The sequence below is a fragment of the Colias eurytheme genome, chromosome 24, assembly GCF_061535395.1.
Source record: "Colias eurytheme isolate Ceu_HAF_F1 chromosome 24, ilColEury1 Martin Lab GWU primary, whole genome shotgun sequence".
Classification (NCBI taxonomy): Eukaryota; Metazoa; Arthropoda; class Insecta; order Lepidoptera; family Pieridae; genus Colias; species Colias eurytheme.
In genome coordinates, this window is record NC_143003.1 from 6,495,082 (window position 1) to 6,515,034 (window position 19,953).

The window sequence follows — 19,953 nt, forward strand, 5'->3', positions numbered from 1 at the left end:
GTAATTTTATTTTTTCTTTTTTATTTTCCTGAGTCTCATTCCCGTACCTGCGCGCCCTCCCGGCCGTACTGCATCTGATCGTGCGCGAACCGCGGCTGCTGCTGCGGCGCCGGGCTCGGCTGCTGGCGGTAGCTCGGCGAGCTCGCGTATAGAGGGGACCGGGCCGCGAACGCGCCGCCCACGCGCACGCCCACGCCCACGCCTGGCGACCCGAACGAGTTGCGTGGGGGCGATGGGGCCGAGAACGCCGCGGGGCTTGATGGGAACTGCACATATACATTACATTTAAGTTTAGAAGTTCGACACTAATAGTTCAGTATTAGCAGTTAATTAAGGCAGGTTGGACGCATTGTGTAATGCGCGAATATGTACAAGATAATAATAAAGCATTTTTATACAAGTGTAATATGAATTTATTTTTCTGTAACGGAGTGCAGACCAATTTCTTTAATAATATAATTTTTTTTTATATTTCGGGCCAATTTTCACACATTGCACGATCTGATCCCATATTAAGCTTTCGCTTGTGTTATGGAAACCAGACGGCTGATAAACATACATATATAATTTTAAATAAATACTTATATAGATAATTAACACCCAGACACAGAGCAAACATCTATGTTCATCATCAAATATTTGCACCGGGTGGGAATCGAACCCACGACCTCTGGTCTTCAAAATATAATATACATGATGAATGTAGCAATTATATCAAAGAAATATGAATCCTTAGTTAAATGGTAATCATTTTAAAAGAGTGGTAAGTATAAACGAAGTGCAGACGAATTGAATTCGTAAACAATTTTTAATTTAATTTATTTCTCGTGTTTATTAAATTTTTTATTGATCGGTCAAGTCAATCCACACTGATTTATAAATTCGTATGTCTGTTACACTTTGATAGCTAAATAACTAATCATTACACCGATTTAGACAAATTTTGTGATAACAAATATCCGCATTTCTTTCCGCACATATGAAATATGACAAAAATATTTTAGCAAACGGTTACTAGAAATAAAAAAGACGTGTGGCACTCGGGGACTGCCGCGGTAAAGCTATTGCATGCTATGCCTTCAAGCCACACCTCCGAGCCCGTCGGAGTGGGGAGCGTGTGGTTTTTTCGTTACGCAATTTCTGGATTCGGTCCCCGCGCTCAAGGCCCGCGACAGAAGCTATGCAATAGTAAACAACATGTGACCTGGTGCTGCGGCTGCGGCTGCGGCGTGGCGGCGGGGCGCTGCGGCGTGGGCGAGTAGGGCTGCGAGCGCGGCGACGCGTACACGCCGCGCGGCGACCCGTAGCCCGCGCGCAGCCCTAGCCCCGACACGTCCAGCGGGGACTCCATGCCGCCTGGAATAACATTCACCATATTAACGGGCATTGAAGGTTTTGTAAAGGAAACAAAGAACATTTATTTGATTCACAATTAACACAAAAATATATATACATATTTATACGTTTGTGTTTCAAAGGTTTTGTGCTTAATAAGTTTCTCGCTTCTTTCCAAATTGGTAATTAATATATTGCACGCCTCATAAGCGAAGCGTTGAGGTGGGTACTACTGTCACTTCGCGCAAAACATCTGATTTTTCAAACTTAAAATGTCTTTATGTTTTTTATTTTGTTTTACAACATATTGCGCTTCTTTGCCTTTCTCTCTGTGGTTGTGATAAGGCCGCCATTTGTGCTTTTTTAAACTTATTATTGTAACCTTTATGTATATTTTGTTTCTTGCACTATAAAGTGTTAAAAAAAATAATATTAAATTGCGTATTTTGACCATTCAAAAGTACTACTGAAGTAAGTGTTGTACGATGAATAAATTTCTTGAATTTTAACATGTAAGTCGAAAATTATAAAATAGGCTATCCGGGATCGTCACACAGTTCTTCAAAAAAAAAAATCAACATATCCTCAAACCAAAAAACATAATACAGCTGCAGAATATCCGCATCTGAAAAAAACCTAGCTCTAAAACTATAATGTCCATATTTACCATTATTCGGTTGATAATACGGGGAGCCGTCCGCCATCTGCTGCTGATGCTGATGCTGCTGATGGTACAGCATGCCCTGCTGCAGCGGGGACGGCATCTGCGTGGGGAAGTCCCCACCACTATGTCCCATGAACGACTGCTCGTGGGGCAAAGACGACATCGAGGATAGCTGCGGTTGGAGCATGGAATTCGTCTGAAAATATTATTGTAAGTTTAAAGTAAAAATGCGCATTGTATTATTAATTACCGTTGGTCTTACCACAAAACAATTTAAACACAGTCTAATTTGAAACCAGTGCAGGGATCTGTCATTTTAATAGTTGTCTATGTGAGATACGACAAAACCTGATTAAAGAGAAGCCGCGGTTAAAGTTAAACCCTGTCTAAAGTTTTTTGTGGTAAGACAGCGTATTTTTAATAAGTCAAGTAAATAACTGCTTTCAAAAGTTAAATTCTGAAATACTTTTCTATTTTCAATAATTTATACATATTATTAAACTTCTCGGCTTATGCCAATACTTACTAATCTTGTTACTAATAAATTATAAATACGAACGTTAAACATTTTCAAAAATAATAAATTCTGATAGCGTTCGGCATCATTCTACTATTTTATAGAAGAATACAAAAAAATAAATAAGAGTTATCACAAACCTGTTGCTGCTGCTGCTGTTGTTGCTGCTGTTGCTGCAGCAGAAACTGCTGCTCCTCCGGGCGTATCTTCTTCGGCCTGCCCCTCTTTTTCTTAGGTGGTTGTTCCCCGTTCGGGTCCATACTGGGCGGAGGGCGCGGGGGGCGGGGCGCTCTAGGAGTAGGAGGAGCTGTTTCCCCATTTTCCAGTTTAATCTTCTTGGGTCGACCCCTTTTCTTCTTTAGTGGAACTTCTGTACCGTCCTCCAGTATGATAGTGTCCCCAGGCTCTGGCTCCATCGTCAGCCTGCGGATGGACGTGCTTTTGTCCAGTATTGTTTATGGTTTTTTTACTTTGCGGTCACTGCTTGGGGGCGGGGTTAGAAGCGCGGGTTAGATGACGGGCGGTTTGGGGTTAGTGAATATTTTTGGTTTAATGCATGATATATTTTATGATATGAAGCTTGTATGTTGAATTGGAAAGTTTTAATACGTACAATAATAATATTCGTAAATTAACATTTATTTCATTGAGAAAATATTCAATTGCAAAATTGCATTTTAATTGCATGTGGGAAAAAAATAATCTTAACATTTATACAATGTTACATTTATACAATATTATTAAGTTAATAATATGAAGTGCTCCGGTTGCCTTAAATCTTTGAAGGATAACAACTTCGTCAAATGTTCGTCTGCGGTCTGTGGAAAAAAATTTTGTCCATTATGTATTGACGTGAGTGGATTATCCGCAGAACATAAAAGCAAATGGGAGTGTCCTAACTGCTCTTCGGCCCAAAAGAGAGGGGGTGATAATAGCAATACCCCGGTGAGGTGCACTAGCGACTCTAATTTTATTACGATGCGTAAAAAAGATACGGCCGCTGCGACGGTGACGGGTGAAGAGGTAAAGGAACTCACTACCGAAATTCGTCGTCTGACCCAGGAACTTTCCTCCGTCAAGCTGAAATTAGAAGACGCCACTCAATCGTTGATACTTTGTAACGAACGCCTTGATAAACTTGAGGAGAAGGTTAATACAAGCGAATCGCGTATCAAGCTTTTGGAATGTAACTCTGGGCAGATTAATGACCTGAAAGTCACTATATCTAATCTTCAATGCGAATTAAACCTTCAAGCGCAACAATATCTACGTAATGAAATTGAATTAGCCGGTATCCCGGAGACTTCTCACGAAAACCTTCAGCATATTACATTGTTAGCGGCTCGAAAAGTCGGCGTGGAACTAAGCGATGCAGACATAGACTGGGCAATGCGAGTGGGTCCCCGTATTTCGAAGGAGAAGGGCCCTAACAATACCAATAAGCTATCTCGTCCTGTTGTTGTCCGATTACTTCGCCGTTCGAAGCGCGACGAGATATTGAAAGCCGCAAAATCAAGAAAAAACATTAGTAGTGCAGATTTTAATTTGCCCGGAGATGCCTGTAAGATTTATATAAACGAAAGATTAACCAAAGATAATCGAATTTTATTTCGTGAGGCTCGAAGTCTATATAAGAACTTCGGTTATGCCTTCTGTTGGTGCAGTAACGGAAATGTTTATGTTAGACAGCGCGAAGGGAAAAGCGCCATTCATATCCGGTCGCGAGAAGTTCTTGCCAATATTTTTAACACAGACAAACAGGTCCCTAGTCAGCAGTAGTAATAAAATTATTGTTTCATTATCTTTCAATTGTAAAAGTCTAATTTATTGTTCAATTAGTCTGAAAAGAATCCTATTTGTCTTATCTATTCATCGAAATATGTTAACCGTGTATAACTTTGTATTATTCCAACTACTTATGTATATATTACAATCTATAATCTATTTTTATATGTATTTATTTTATTGTATTTATTATAAACATAAAATATTATATTATCTCACATTAATTTTTACTATAGAAATTCATAATATTATACTATTAATACAGTTTTGTACATACACAAATTTGCTACAATATAATCGCCAGGCGAGGAAAAATGTTCTTTGCATTTTTAAAAAATTATTTTCACTTTTTTCTCTATACATAAAATTAATAATCAAATGGATTTTAACAATCATTTTAAATGGCTGCGAATAATATTGCAATAGACTTAGATTCGTATAAAATAAAATGTAACACTGTTTCTAACCTTGAATCATGCAGAACTTATCTTACAAGTGAATATAATTTAAAAATTTTTTCGTTAAATATTCGCAGCATAAATAAAAACTTCGATAGTTTAATTGTAGCATTGAAACGCTTAAATATAGTGTATGATGTAATTATACTCACTGAATGTTGGCTTAATGATCTGTTGCAAATTCCTATACTACCTAATTACACTGCATATAAATCCAGTAAGTTCATTAACCAAAACGGTGGAGTTGTGGCTTATGTACGGAGTGCCCTGAGCGTTTCAGTGTCGGAACCTTTAATCGACGATGCAAATTGTTTGCAGCTTGTGTTGGATGAAAAAACCTGCATATTGGGTATTTATCGCTCCCCGTCCTTCAGAAATCCTTCAATATTTCTTGATACTTTACACATGCATCTTTCAACACTAAATTTTCAATATTTGGTTTTGGCGGGTGATATTAACATTGACATTTTGGCACAGTCTGCAAACTCCTGGTGGTATGATTATTTATGTATCTTAGCAGAATTTGGTCTTGTTCCCGCGATTACACAGCCTACAAGAGAAGGGGCGTGTCTCGATCATATTTTTGTGAAAACGAACAAAGCTGCTGTGGGATTAGTTTGTGGAACTGATATAACAGATCACGATACTGTCATGGTTGGCATGAGACTGGGGAAGATAAAAACTCAAACACCAACAAAGTTTATGTTTAAAAGAAATATAGATCTCATCAAAAACGACCTAAAAACAGTGAATTGGTCCGAAGTATTGGCTATAGATGATATACATGTTTTGGTTGAGACATTTACAGAAACACTACTAAAAATTATTCATAAACATACTCAAAAAATTTATTGTTCCAGATCAAAATATATTTTAAAGCCGTGGATAACTCCCGGTCTTTTACGTTGCATACGCCATAGAGATCGTCTTCACATTAAAGTTAAACGAAACCCTCTCGATGCAGTATTACTCCATGTCTACCACCGTCATCGTAACTTTACTAATAATCTGTTGAAAAAACTGAAACGCGAGTATGAAGCCAATATCCTAAAATCTAGTGTAGGAAACCCCAAAAAGCTCTGGAATGTAGTTAAAAATATTTGTTACATAGATAACCACAAAAATAAGCCTTTAGATCTCTTAAATACCAATAAAAATGGAACTACAGAATCTCTTAATATATGTAACGAACATTTTACCTCTGTCGGTGAATCATATGCTACTAATATTTTAAATAAATTACAAATTACTCAAGACACGTTAGCTTCAAGTATTAAATCGAACAATATCCCAGCAAAATCGTTCTTTTTGAGTCCAACGGATACATCCGAAGTTGAAAACCTTATTTTACAATTACGGAATGAAAAATCACCTGGCATTGATGGCCTTAATAATTCACTAATTAAACAGATTCGGGAAGAAATTTTATATCCTTTAACGTCAATATATAATCGAAGCCTATCACTCGGTATTTTCCCTAATAGCTGGAAGGTTGCTGCAGTTTGCCCGATTTATAAAACAGGAGTTCGTGACAATCCCAATAATTATAGGCCGATATCACTTTTAGGTGTTTTTTCGAAAATCCTTGAGAAAATTGTTAACTCCCGACTTACCAAGTTTCTAGAGTCCAATAATCTTCTATCATCTCGTCAGTTCGGTTTCAGATGTCAAAAAAGTACGTCAGATGCTGTAAGCCTATTGACATCTATAATATCTTCACATTTGGACAAAAAGAACGCATGTCTCAGTGTTTTTCTCGACCTTGCGAAGGCCTTCGACACTGTTTCTATCCCGCTGCTGCTTAGAAAACTTGATAATAAAGGTGTCAGGGGACATGCACTGCTATGGTTCGAAAGTTATCTCAGAGGGAGACTTCAATGTGTGAAGATTGGAGAGAGTGTTAGTGCCACGAAAGAAGTTAATTACGGTGTTCCCCAAGGCAGTATCCTGGGTCCCACTCTCTTCATTCTTTACATGGATGATATTCACAACCTCCCACTTAGCGGTGCTGATATTCTTTGTTATGCGGATGACACTGCTATCACTTTTCACGGTGGCAGCTGGGATGAGGCAGTGTTAGCTGCAAGGCAGGGAATGATACAGGTAAACTCTTGGCTCGAACTTAACTTGTTGACCCTGAATCTAGACAAGACGAATTTTATCTGCTTTCATAAGACTTCTGCGTCCGCCCCATCACTGATCGAATTAATAAATGTATCTCCTGACGAATGTGCACCTCAATACATTGAAAGAGTTGAAGTTGTCAAGTACTTAGGTGTTTTGGTGGATCAAAATCTAAGTTTTAAGAATCATATAAATCTTCTGTCTGATCGCGTGCGTAAAATCATTTTCATTATGAAGCAACTCCGCCGATCTGCCGATTTCAAGTTGCTCAAAACTATATATTTCGCGTTATGCCAATCACTAATTACTTACTGCATTGGTTCGTGGGGAGGCGCCGTTAAGACAAACCTAATTCGTATTGAGAGGGCTCAACGAGCGGTACTTAAGACTATGTTACAAAAACCTTTTAGATACCCTACTTTTGACCTTTATAAAGACGCTAGTGTTCTTACAGTTCGCCAACTTTTTATCCTTGATAAATTTATATCGACGCACAAATGGGTCATTACCTCTCCCAATTATAAGAATTATGTGAGAAAGCGTATTTACAAAATACCAAATGTTCGTGTAAATACTTCTTTTGCTAAGCGTTTCAATCCATTTGTTGGTATATTTATTTATAATAAAATTAGCTCCAATTGTAATATTAAAAACTGTACTTCTAGAAAAGCAAAGATCATCGTAACTAATTACCTTAATTCTCTGAACTACGTATCAACAGAAAATCTTCTTGCATCATTATTTTAATTTTAATTTGAGTATAATCGGCACCTATATTATTTCATATATTTTATTATATTTATTGTTATATAAACATTATCTATATATATGTATATATAAATATATTTATTTATTTTATAAAATATTATGTTAATTGTATTATTTAGTATCTTCAGTATTTATTTTCCTGTAGCTTATAAGTGATAAAATGCCTTGTACGTGTAAGATATAAGCGTTGACCATACCGAGGACATCTAATTTTGTTTTTTTGGTAAAACGTCTCAGTGCCCACGATACAGGCTTGCCTAGTGTGGGTACTATAGGTAATCCTTTTTTAATAAACCTAGATTAAGCCAATATGTGTAAAGTGTGCAACGTCAATCAAAGTGTATCTGTGTAAAAACATATGGTTTTTAAATAAATATATTTTTCATTTTCATTTTTTCATTTTCAATGATTTAGCTTAAACCACGAGAAAATGTCACTAAAACATGTTACCTGTACTAAAATAAGGTTAACATTGCAGTTCCAGTTCAGATTCTGGTTCTGTAGAAAATTCAGGTGAACATGATGAATTTTAAAATTTTTAAAATCAGTGAAACATATTAAAACAGTTGTATTTCGATCAACAAAATACATAAATAAGTATCATGAGAGCTTTACTTGTTTTTACACTTACGTCTTTAAGAGCTTTTCGACTCGTGAATTTTATATTGTTATTGCTAATAAGTAGCAAATTAAAATATTCGTATAAAAATCGATGCCCACAAGTTTCACACATCATAATTCATAAAAGAAACACAATCTGTATAACTCCTTCAAAAAAAATCTTTAACATAATCTACCATCCACATAACAAAGCCAATCAATCAATTCTCTAAATTTTCTACGAGAGTAAGATCCATCACCACAGCACACCACATATAAAGGATTTCCCATTGTCCACAGAATTGACCACAAAACCAAACCAAAAGAATAGAAAGAAAAAGCATTTATGAGTTTAATAATGCACTGAAACAGCCTTAAAAAATTGCCGCCTTAGAAATAGCGCTCAATTTCAGTCTCAAAAAGAGACGACTATATATATGTAGTCCTCATTTCAGTGGCACGCTGCTAAGTTTGTCCACCTTTGCATACCTTAGCTTAAGTTTGTCTAGCGTGATTTTCGTTCAAAATATTTGGTTTTCCTTTTTTCTTTTCATCCATCCGTCACCCTTTCCTAACTGCCCCATGACCAGACTCCCATTCAACATCATCAACACAACGAAACATTCTATTATATGCACAAAATTTTCTACCTGACCCAAATTCTTCCATTTTCCTCATTATTTCTACCTATCCCATATCCTATATCCTGCCACACCACAAAATCCCCCACCTGCGTATCTCCATTTCCTCCTGGGGCCGGCGGCTCGTGTTATCCGGGAACACCAGTTCCGCTTCATCGACATGTGCCACCAGACCATTTAGATAGTCGCGGAATTTCTTCAGCGCTGCATAGAACGGAACTTTGTCCGCCGCGCGTGGTAGTTGAGCGCAGCGCGCTGATGATGACGGCATCACCCACATGTACTGAAATTGTTGGATTCGAAGTTTAGTATTTATCCATACTAATATTATAAATGCGAAAGTAACTCTGTCTGTCTGTCTGTTACTCAATCACGCCTAAACTACTGAACCAATTTTCATGAAAATTGGTATGGAGATATTTTGATACCCGAGAAAGGACATAGGCTACTTTTTATCCCGGGAAAATGACGCAATCCCGGAAATCCCACGGGAACGGGAACTATGCGGGTTTTTCTTTGCCTACGCGGGCGAAGCCGCGGGCGGAAAGCTAGTTTCTTATATTTTAATGTCAGAAGTTCCTTATGGAATGTTACGTTATTAAATTTAGTTTGTTTGCTGAATGTGAATGTGGTAACATATTCAGGTAAGTGTAATAGTATAGTAAAGCTTACGAGTTAAGCGGCATTTATATTTGCGATGACAATTATTAAAAAAAAAACAACAAACTTTAAATAAACTGTAGATGTGCATATAGGTAGAAGCTATTTCTAATTTGAATTATTAAGCTTAATTCAAATATAAATTTTATGAAATTTCTCGACACTGAAAACGTTATTTAAAACATTACATAATTTCTGGCGATGTTTCAAATCAAATCGCTCACCGTATTAGTCCCAGCTATAGTATCCGGCTGTTTTCCAAAACAAAAGTCCTTTTTCCCGGAGAACACTTCGTATATCAGCTTCCCGTTGAACACGGCGACCTTCGGCCGAAAGGTCTGCAGCTTCTCCAGGAGTATCGCCGAGCCCTCCTTGATCTCGCGCCGCGTGAGGTCAGCCGAGCCCTTCGTGGGTCGCGCTACCATATTCGTGAAGCCGATGCCGAAGTTTAATAGCTGGAATTTAGGGTATATGGTTATTTATTGAATGCTGGCTAGATCGTAATGAAGTTCATTATGAGATTTTGCACGCAGCAATATTTTATTTTTAACGTGATAACGTTTTTAAAATCGTTTTAGTCGGGTGACATGTTCAGAAACTTGTGTCACACAAAAACCTCACGAGCGCGATCGCAAGTATAACGAGAGAGAGACGGACCGATCTCCCGTCTCATCTCGAGCGCTGCCACCAATAAGACGTTATCACGTAAACATCTCGATCGTAAACCTACTTTACAAACAACCAATTTTATTTTTTCTTATAAAAATATGTATTCATGTACATTGTATAAGCATTAAGCATGCATGATATAACCTTACATATATGGTAATGCCTTTCTCAATAAATATATAATATTAAAAAACGACGATACAATTCTTCAAATCGAAATAGCAATTCGTGAAATTAATTCCACTTTTTTATTTCGTGATTCATTTTAAAACAGATATGTTTTGATATATTATCATGAGGCATTTTACTGATGTGCTTATTTACCTTTTAATGATGTGCTTATAAATTCTGTTTCGCATAGTAAAAAGTATAGATACAACATTGCAGAAAAATTCACCTTATAATCCTCATCCGCGCTCATCTGCTCCCTGGTCAAGCCGGAGAGGTACAAACACTTCCAAAAGTGGTTCCCGGGACCCGCGTAATGGTGGCCCTTGTACGCCGCGAATAGCCCGGGATTGATGCCGATCTGAAAATTTGTGGAAAATGTATTATTTAACTGGAAAACTAGAAACAATGAATACTATATCAGAAATATGTAGTACTAGATTTCCGCCCGCGGCTTCGCCCACGTTTTCAAAGAAAAACCCGTTCCCGTAGGATTTCCGGGATAAAACCTCCTATGTGTTAATCCAAGTTACCATCTATATGTGTGCTTAATTTCATTGTGATCGGTTCAGTAATATTTGCGTGAAAGAGTAACAAACATCCATACATACAAACTTTCGCCTTTATAATAGTACTAGATTTCCGCCCGCGGCTTCGCCCGCATTTTCAAAGGAAAACCCGCATAGTTCCCGTTCCCGTGGGATTCCGGGATAAAACCTATCCTATGTGTTAATCCAAGTTACCCTCTATATGTGTGCTAAATTTCATTGTAATCGGTTCAGTCGTTTTTACGTGAAAGAGTAACAAACATCCATACAAACTTTCACCTTTATAATATAGTATTAAGATAAATTCAAATTCAAATTACATTTATTTGCAAGAATGTATTGTATATATGTAATTATTATAGCGTAAATAAATTCTACCCACTATCTGGGTGTGCATATATTTAAAATATGGAAATGCATATGGGTCATTATACAAAAATGGGGTAACTTTTGAGGATATTTTGTTTACTATATTTTTTATATCAGATTGTTACAAATTAGGGTGTATATGATAGCTAATCTAATGAATATATTGTTCCAAATCGGGCCAGCCACTTTTTTAAATAGATTGTGAGATATTTTAAATTTTCTGGATTTGGCCTCCAGGGGACTGACGAGGCTAACATGGTACTGATAAAAAACTATAACTTGTAATATTCTTAAAGAAATTCAATGAAAATTACTACAAATCTCTCAGTTTTAATAATGGCACATGTCTTTTACGTACTTAACATGTTTAAAAATGATAATTAATAATATGTGATACTGGGAAAAACAATGTCTCAATTTTCAAAACAGCCTTCTGACATTTAACGCAACGTGAATATTCTTACTCTCTTACTTAACTTTTACTACTTTGAATTAGTTTTACTTGATATTTTAAGTAATTCACAAACAATAGAAACAAAAAAACGGCCAAGTGCGAGTTGGACTCCTAACAAACCTATTTTTTATTATGTTTGTAACTTAAAATTTACACTTTTAGCAATTTTTCCTTTATCTGTGTTATAAGACGTTGCTATTTACCGAGTAGAAGTAAACTATAGTAGACTGTATACACGGCAAGCATCCTGTGTGTTTTTTTATTCCCTTGCGAATATTGAATTTTGTGGAAATTTGCAGTATTAACGGATGTAGGTATCTTTTGATTGCGTTGCGTTATAAGTTTGATTTTTTTACAGCCCCAAGGGTTCTTAATCTTGAGTATCCAATATAAATTTCAGATTGATACCTCCACGCGTTCCAAAAAAACGTCTTAACAGACAAACGGACAACAAAGTGATCCTATAAGGGTTCTGTTTTTTCCTTTTGAGGTTCGGAGCCCTAAAAATCTACCAATATTTATGTTAAAAGTACTAATTATTATAAAATTAAAAACCAAAGGCTCGAATGAAAGTCTCATCTGAGTTTTCATAAGAGCCCCTTGACATTTTTATAATGTTATTAAGTATATTAATTAACTTTTATGTTATTTTGAGGTAATTTTACTTCACAGTATTATACGTATACGTATTTATCTGATAAATATAAAAAGCTATGCCCTGAAAGCATCAAAATCAATAATTAAAAGAAAATAAGATCTTTTTAATAAAATTATTAGTAGTTTGTTTCAATAGCTCTTTTCTTTGCTACTCTTTTTTAAATGTTTCTTCCCTAGTCAAATTCAGTTTCTTTTAGCGTGGTGCATGATGTCTTTAACTGAAATATAATATAGAAATGCTTATACCAATAGCAATCAAGATAAAAGTTCTCAAAAGTGATAGAATCATCAGTACTATGGGGCCGCGTCAGTCCTCTGGCGCGATATCTGACAAAGGACTGATGCCAGCGGATTGATGAAAAGGGACTTAATATGAGGTTATAATCACAAATTAGGTTTTTTTGCCTAATTTCTAATATCAACAAACTATATTTTTACAAACCATAGTTAACCATTTATAAATGAAAATAAAAATCGGATTAACAATAAAATAACGACTTACCATAGGACTGAAATGTTGACTGGCGCAGCAAGATTTTAGAGGACAAACACAACCCTAGCGCTGGTACAGTTATGACGGCCGTCAAAATATGCGGTGCACAAGTAACTTCATTACCAACATTAATACTTAGACAGGGATTTGACCTCGACTTGGTGATATTTAGCGAGAATTTCGAATTTAAAAAACACACAACGGACTGACTGGTGAAAACGATGACAAAGTTCAATTTTATTTTTTAAATAAAATGGAAAACATTGCTTTATGAAAGTTGTAGTATATAATACTATGTACATCAAAGATTGTAGTGAATTAGTAAGTTTTCTTAAATCGATGATAATGTTTAAACGATAGTCACTTGATTGTTGGTTTTCGGAGTTGTGACATGCCAAAGCACTGACGTTTGAGGTATTAATTTATTATTTTTATTCATTTGTATTTTAAATAAAGAAGTGAAATTGAGTGACCAAATAAAGGACGCTTCATTGTTTTAAAATAGATTGTTATTTGAATAAAATATAATAAGACTTTCTTTAAATTGGCTGATGACATCGAGTTACCCCATTTTTGTATAATCACCCATATATATAAATCAACCTTTTCCTTTTTTATTATTCTGATTTTACGTTAACCTAGCTTTTGCCCGTTGCTTCGATTGCATTCAAAGTTCATCATATTTCGATATTCACTATGAGCTTGTTATTGAAATAATACATTATCATAATACATATGAAAGAATTTGAATTTGAAATAAAGAAATTTGAATTTGAATTTGAAGTTTAAAATTTTAATAAATTTGGCAATTTAGTAAAATCTGGATATATGTACTATTTATATCCAGTTACCAAGCGAGTAAAGCCGCCGTCTGAGGTTAGTTTCTTATATAAGATTATCTGTATTTCCCTATACAGCCAATCTATTATGATTGCGTTTACTTTATCAATCCTAAAAATACAAAGACACATTTTTATCGAGAAATCAAAACATGGGCATAATAAATATTTTTTGCTCCCACCCATACAGGAAATATTAATAATCGAAAAAGAAAATCTCATTTAACTTTCGTCATACTTATACAAAATGTTAACATATTTGTAGTAAAAGTATTTCATGAAAGTAAATGAAGCTGAACTTTTGAAGCCCGTTAAAGTTTTATAACGTTATTTTGGTGAGTAAAAACTTTGATATCGACCGAAAGTATATTACGAGCAATCGTACTGTATTATGTTTTCTTTATTATTAATCGACTTAACCTAGCAACAAGCGACTTAATCATTGTATTAGTATACAATTGTAAAAAAAGAATAGCCTAGTTACAGATACTGATGCTGCGTCAGATTTTTTCCCAGTAAAATTCCCACTAAAATCGGTTCATCAATCTGTATGATGATCATTAATAAATAAGAATACTACTACCAGACTAGTGACTACTACTAGTACTTATAGATAGATCCAGGCAAACCTATAATATCTAATGTTACTTTTATTTTTAGAGATTGCGCCAATTTTTTGCCGTGTTTGCTTCTATTGTTACTTTTTATAAAACATAATGTTAGAAGTAACTGTATTTAATATGAATTTAACAATTATTGTCTACTATCAACTATGTTACATAAACATAACGTAATTCTCAAAATTACGTCATATTATAAATCTCTAACAGAAACCAAATTCAATTTTACTCTTCAATTGAACTTTAAAAAATTCTTTCGGGAAGGATGGGAGTGGGGAGGATGGCGGTGGGGTGGATGGCGGTGGGGAGGATGGCGGTGGGGAGGATGGCGGTGGGGAGGATGGCGGTGGGGAGGATGGCGGTGGGGAGGATGGCGCTGGGGAGGATAGCGGTGGGGAGGATGGCTTTGGGGAGGATGGCTTTGGGGAGGATGGCGGTGGGGAGGATGGGAGTGGGGAGGATGGCTGTGGGGAGGATGGCTGTGGGTAGTGGGGAGGATGGAAGTGGGGAGGATGGGATTTCAAATTTTCGGGAATAACGGACCATCTTTGAAAGGCCACAGCTTAGTTTTTATAAGGTTAAGGGAGCTGCGGTTAGGCTAAATTGTTGCAAATTTAGCTTTATTTATGTAGTGAATGTTACTTGCCGGAAACGCATAGTTTATGACTTTTAGAGCAAAAAGTGAAAAAAGTCCAAAATTTTCGCAGTTTATCACGTGGTGCGCAGCGAGCACAACTTTTTCGAAGTTGCAAATTGAGATTTACATCACTCTAACTGATCCAAATAACATACCAAAAATGCAGCACTACATCATGTTTGCGAATTTAGGGTTTTTACTTTTTAGTGTCGATTTCTACCGGCTTATTCTTTAGGCGCGTTAAGAGTAAAATTTCAAGTTCGCGTCATGGCAATACCGTCACATCATGGATTATGGCGACGATTTTGGAATATTTGAATCTTGCCAACAAAATTCCAAGCTTTTTCTTTATTATTCTTCCAAATACCTCCAACCAACCACACAATCTAGTAAATTGGCGCAACCTCGCTACCTTCATCTAAACAAACATAAGTAGAGCTCTCGATCGTACTCACAATGATGATGTCCAGGTTCTCAGCCAGGTGGTCGGGCAGCGTGCGCCTGGATACCTCCTCCTCGCTCATGCCGTTGAATCGGTCGTGCTTTTTCCTCTCCTTAACCGGCCTCGGGATCAGGGCACCCTCGAGGCCTTCCGTTTTGATTTCCATACTGAAAATTTAGAGATGTTTCATCAAAATTACGTCGAAAAGATACAGACTGAGGATATGCTGTATCCTTAAGCGTAGCTTTTAATCTCTATTCATGGAAAAGTAACGTTATATATTCAATATAATAGGCAGAATGCAAAATAATTGGACGACAAACTACCTCCGACTAAACAACAGAGGTATAATAGGCCGCATAGACAATACATTTATGTACATTGTACAGTGCATTTATTCGGTATGTCCGCTGAGTTTTTGCGCTTTTTCCGACTAATTCGAAAGATTGCATGGATGGATAGGTATAATATGATAAGTGTTTTGCACATGAAACTAAGTATTTTCTCCATTTATATAGTTTATTTTTCACTGATAGTTTTATAGTGCTATGAAAACTATGACGGTATACTATAAATGATCCTGCCTTATTAAAATATTTATTCGATGTTTAAAATATATCATCAATTTAGGACAACACCACAACATAAAAAAAAAATTTGACCAATTGAACTTTTATAAAATAATAGTAATCAAAACTGGAAAAGCGTAACGCAAGCAATGGCAGATAAAGATTGTATCAAGATTGTGTAGTCATTCCTAGGAATTCTAGAATCAGGTGCAAATTTCAATTCTAGACTTCCTACGTCATCGAGCTGACTTATTGGTTGATAATAAACCTGATTGTTACTGCACATAATAATTACAACATAGACAAAGTAAATTACAAGCCACTTATAATTGTTTTCCACATTTCGGTATTGCTATCTTGACTTCATTTAAAACCGTATAAACTGAATGTATCTTGAAGATAATTAAAAATGTTAATCTATTATAATTAAAAGTACGTTTCCTAGCATAAAACTTAACTACTAAGTTCTCCTGTTGTTACATATACACTAAAAATAAAAGACCCACTAATCACATTGTATAAAGTGCAATTATTTGCATAATATTGCAAACTTTAAAATGGCCCTTGCCTTTGTTCCATAAGCGCTTTACAAAGACCGTTTTTAGACATTTATCCCTACACTCCTCTCTCATGCAAGATTTCCACATCCTACAGATTGAATCGGGCCGATAATTTTCTATTAACAACCGCGAAACACTCAAGTTTTTGCTATAAAGACCTCGGATTAAGACATTAAGCAGATAGCGTGGCGGTCGGGAACATTAGCATACTAATTATTGCAACAGTGCTGTTTAAATGAAAATCCGTCGTTCCCGATAGCAGTCACGTTCTTGTCTTGGTATACTTATTGAGATTTTGTATCTTTTTTCAAATAGAAAGTGAATTAAGATGCGAGCTCTATAGTATGTAGGTCTAGAATGTATATATATCAATAGTAAAAGTAGAACCGTAAATGTCTATTTTTGGATATATAAGTGGACACGTTAAATTGCTACCCGAATTAGATAATCTTATATATAAAAATGAATCGCAAAATGTGTTGGTAAGCGCATAACTCGAGAACGGCTGAACCGATTTAGATAATTTTTTTTTTATTATATTCCTTGAAGTACGAGGATGGTTTTTATGTAGAGAAAACGTAAATATGTACCACGGGCGAAGCCGGGGCGGACCGCTAGTTATGCATAAATTTAGATTCATTGATTACGAAAATAGATTTAACGTTTTATGAGCATCATTACGTCTTTTGCCATTCAACAATAAGCACCAACTATATATTTTATACTAGCCTTTTCCGATAAAAACCCGCATAGTTCCCGTTCCCGTGGCATTTCCGGGATAAAACCTATCCTATGTGTAAATCCAAGTTACCCTCTATATGTGTGCTAAATTTCATTGTAATCGGTTCAGTAGTATTTGCGTGAAAGAGTAACAAATATACACACTAACACATACATCCATCCTCACAAACTTTCGCATTTATAATATTAGTAGGAAGTAGGATTCACACATACTATATATATATATATATATATATATATATATATATATATATATATATATATATATATATATATATATATATATATATCTAAACATATTCTAACGTAGAATAATACCTATAGCAAAGCGGTGCATCCATCCGCATCTTCTATAAATACCCGTGCGCCGTCCACACGTTGCGCACGCGCTCCCGAAAAACTGTTAATCGCGTGCCTGTCTCTCTCGGAGCCTTTTTACACGGAACCATTCAAGATAATTGAGGCTAAAACGATTATAATGTGGAAAGCATTAACGCACATACGATTCCACCTTGATCCGATTATTCAGAAAATTTTTGGCTAGCGATAGCATCACGGTTCCGGTACAGAAATACATACGACGTAAACATTGCGCGGGCGCATACGCATCTATGTATTAACAATAGTATATTGACTGAAGCTTTCTAGTATTCAAAATCAAACCAAGTAGTACTACTTAGTAATTTATTTATTCAATGAAATGACTAAAATGATAAATGTAAAAGCAAAATAATCAGATTTATTTCGTATTAGATTATTAATATTATTTTTAATCTTAGCTTCTCGTGGGAAAAACAACATTTTGAATGCAAAAATTTTAAGGTCCATTTAAACATATGATGCAATCATCCGATAACTTGCTTCATTCTGCAAAATATTATGATTCTAGATCCAGGTTTCGGTTGTGTTATGTAATTTTGTATTTATTTTTTAATTTCTGACATAGCTAATTTACTTGTAAAGAACTAAGTATGAGGTATCTTTACTTCTATTTTTCTGATCTAATGTTCCATTTTTAACCGACTTCAAAAAAAAAGGAGGAGGTTATCAATTCGGCCGGTATGTTTTTTTCCTTTGCAATATGCATTCCGATACATGAATGATATGTAACTACATTGATAGATTTTATCGTTAGTAGGTGCATTGCATAACTCGATTGCACTTTTAGTACCTAATGATAATATGATGGTGTAAACATTGAATGTAGCCTCACAAAAAGCATGATTTCATCCGTACTGTATCTACTTATTATAAAATTCCTGTAATATACATTACAAAAAATGACAATGCTTCTGAAAATAGCTAAAAACGAAACACAAAACTATTTTTACAAAAATCCTAGCACTTCTGAAAATGTGGTCATCACGTGGAACGGTACTCTTGAGCTCTCAGGCGTGACCTTACCACGAGGCGCAACCTTTCACCGAATAATAATATTATATCCACCTCTATTTTGTCTAGATATATAAATTGCTATGTATCACGTCTAGATGGCGCTGAGGGTGGCGTAGCGCCCGAAACACACCCAAAACTATCGGCACAAAATCCCAGCTACGTCTGAAAATGTGGTCACCACGCGGAACGGCGGCGCTCGGCGCTCTCAACCGTGTCCTTACCAGCACGGGTCGCCGCCTTTCTCCCTATTCTTAATTTTGACACTTGTATCGAAACTCGCGCTAATTAACGATCGAAAACTGGAATTGGCCTTCGTTAATCACTAGACCTGTAATCGTGTCGGCCCGCGGAAATCCTGTCGCAGATTATTTAACAGCGCTACACGTCCTTTGATTGTGTTCTTAAATACGTTCATTTTAGGGCTTTATTTGGTGCTAGCATTGAAGGAGCACCCCCGCATCAGGATTTCCTCTCTCCACGCGCCGCCACACCCGAACGGTACATTTTGAATATATGCAAACGAAACGTATGCTCAGAGGAATTGGAACGTTCATACATGTGTTTTCCCTTCGTTCCACATATACAAAACATATATATCATTATGATTGCTTCTCAACTAATATAACAAATTAAGGTTTTAATCGTCCCTTTTACAATGTATATCTCATCACCTAACAGCACCAAGATACCAAACAATCGTATGATACCTAAACATTGAAATTTTAGTTCACTAAATCAAATTCATAAAGGTCCAAACCAACAAGCGACATAACATATCTGTCGTTTATTTACAAAACACACATAAATTTTGATTCGATCGTAGCAAGAACATACAAGCTTCACTATGTTTTCGACTAAATGCCATTATGTAAAATGTATGTATGAATAATTATTAAAATCCAAAGCGAATTACCAGTTAGCAGAGATTGTACAAATGTATTTCTCTAATGAAGTATTTGGTCACTAAGATCATATCTTTATGGACATGAAATTACGCAACATTATAATGGTAATGTTTTTAATTTTTCTCTTGTTTAGACAATTATGTTTTTTTTTTAAGTATAATAATGAATTTCTATTTTTAGCTAGCCAGAAACGACTTCTTGAATAATATTTATGGAATTGCGATTCTATAGGGAAATTACAGAAATTACCTAATACAACAAGTTTAAAATAGGTAAAGAAACCTATTCTGACATAGGAATAAAACAATACATCAATACAATCAATTTTAACACAG

The 19,953-nt window shown here is 35.7% G+C and overlaps 1 protein-coding gene across 1 annotated transcript in view; it reads right to left on the minus strand.

Moving 5' to 3' along the window:
• Tdg (Thymine DNA glycosylase) overlaps positions 1-19,953 on the minus strand; it is a 77,396-nt gene that overhangs the window by 11,454 nt on the left and 45,989 nt on the right. Inside the window, exons 3-10 of the mRNA XM_090115926.1 lie at positions 15,462-15,615; positions 10,619-10,750; positions 9,777-10,007; positions 8,982-9,175; positions 2,657-2,939; positions 2,003-2,195; positions 1,205-1,356; positions 48-266 (exon numbers count right to left, since the gene is read on the minus strand). Of these exons, the coding sequence (XP_089972052.1) occupies positions 48-266; positions 1,205-1,356; positions 2,003-2,195; positions 2,657-2,939; positions 8,982-9,175; positions 9,777-10,007; positions 10,619-10,750; positions 15,462-15,615 (1,558 nt within the window). The remainder of the gene's footprint in view (positions 1-47; positions 267-1,204; positions 1,357-2,002; positions 2,196-2,656; positions 2,940-8,981; positions 9,176-9,776; positions 10,008-10,618; positions 10,751-15,461; positions 15,616-19,953) is intronic.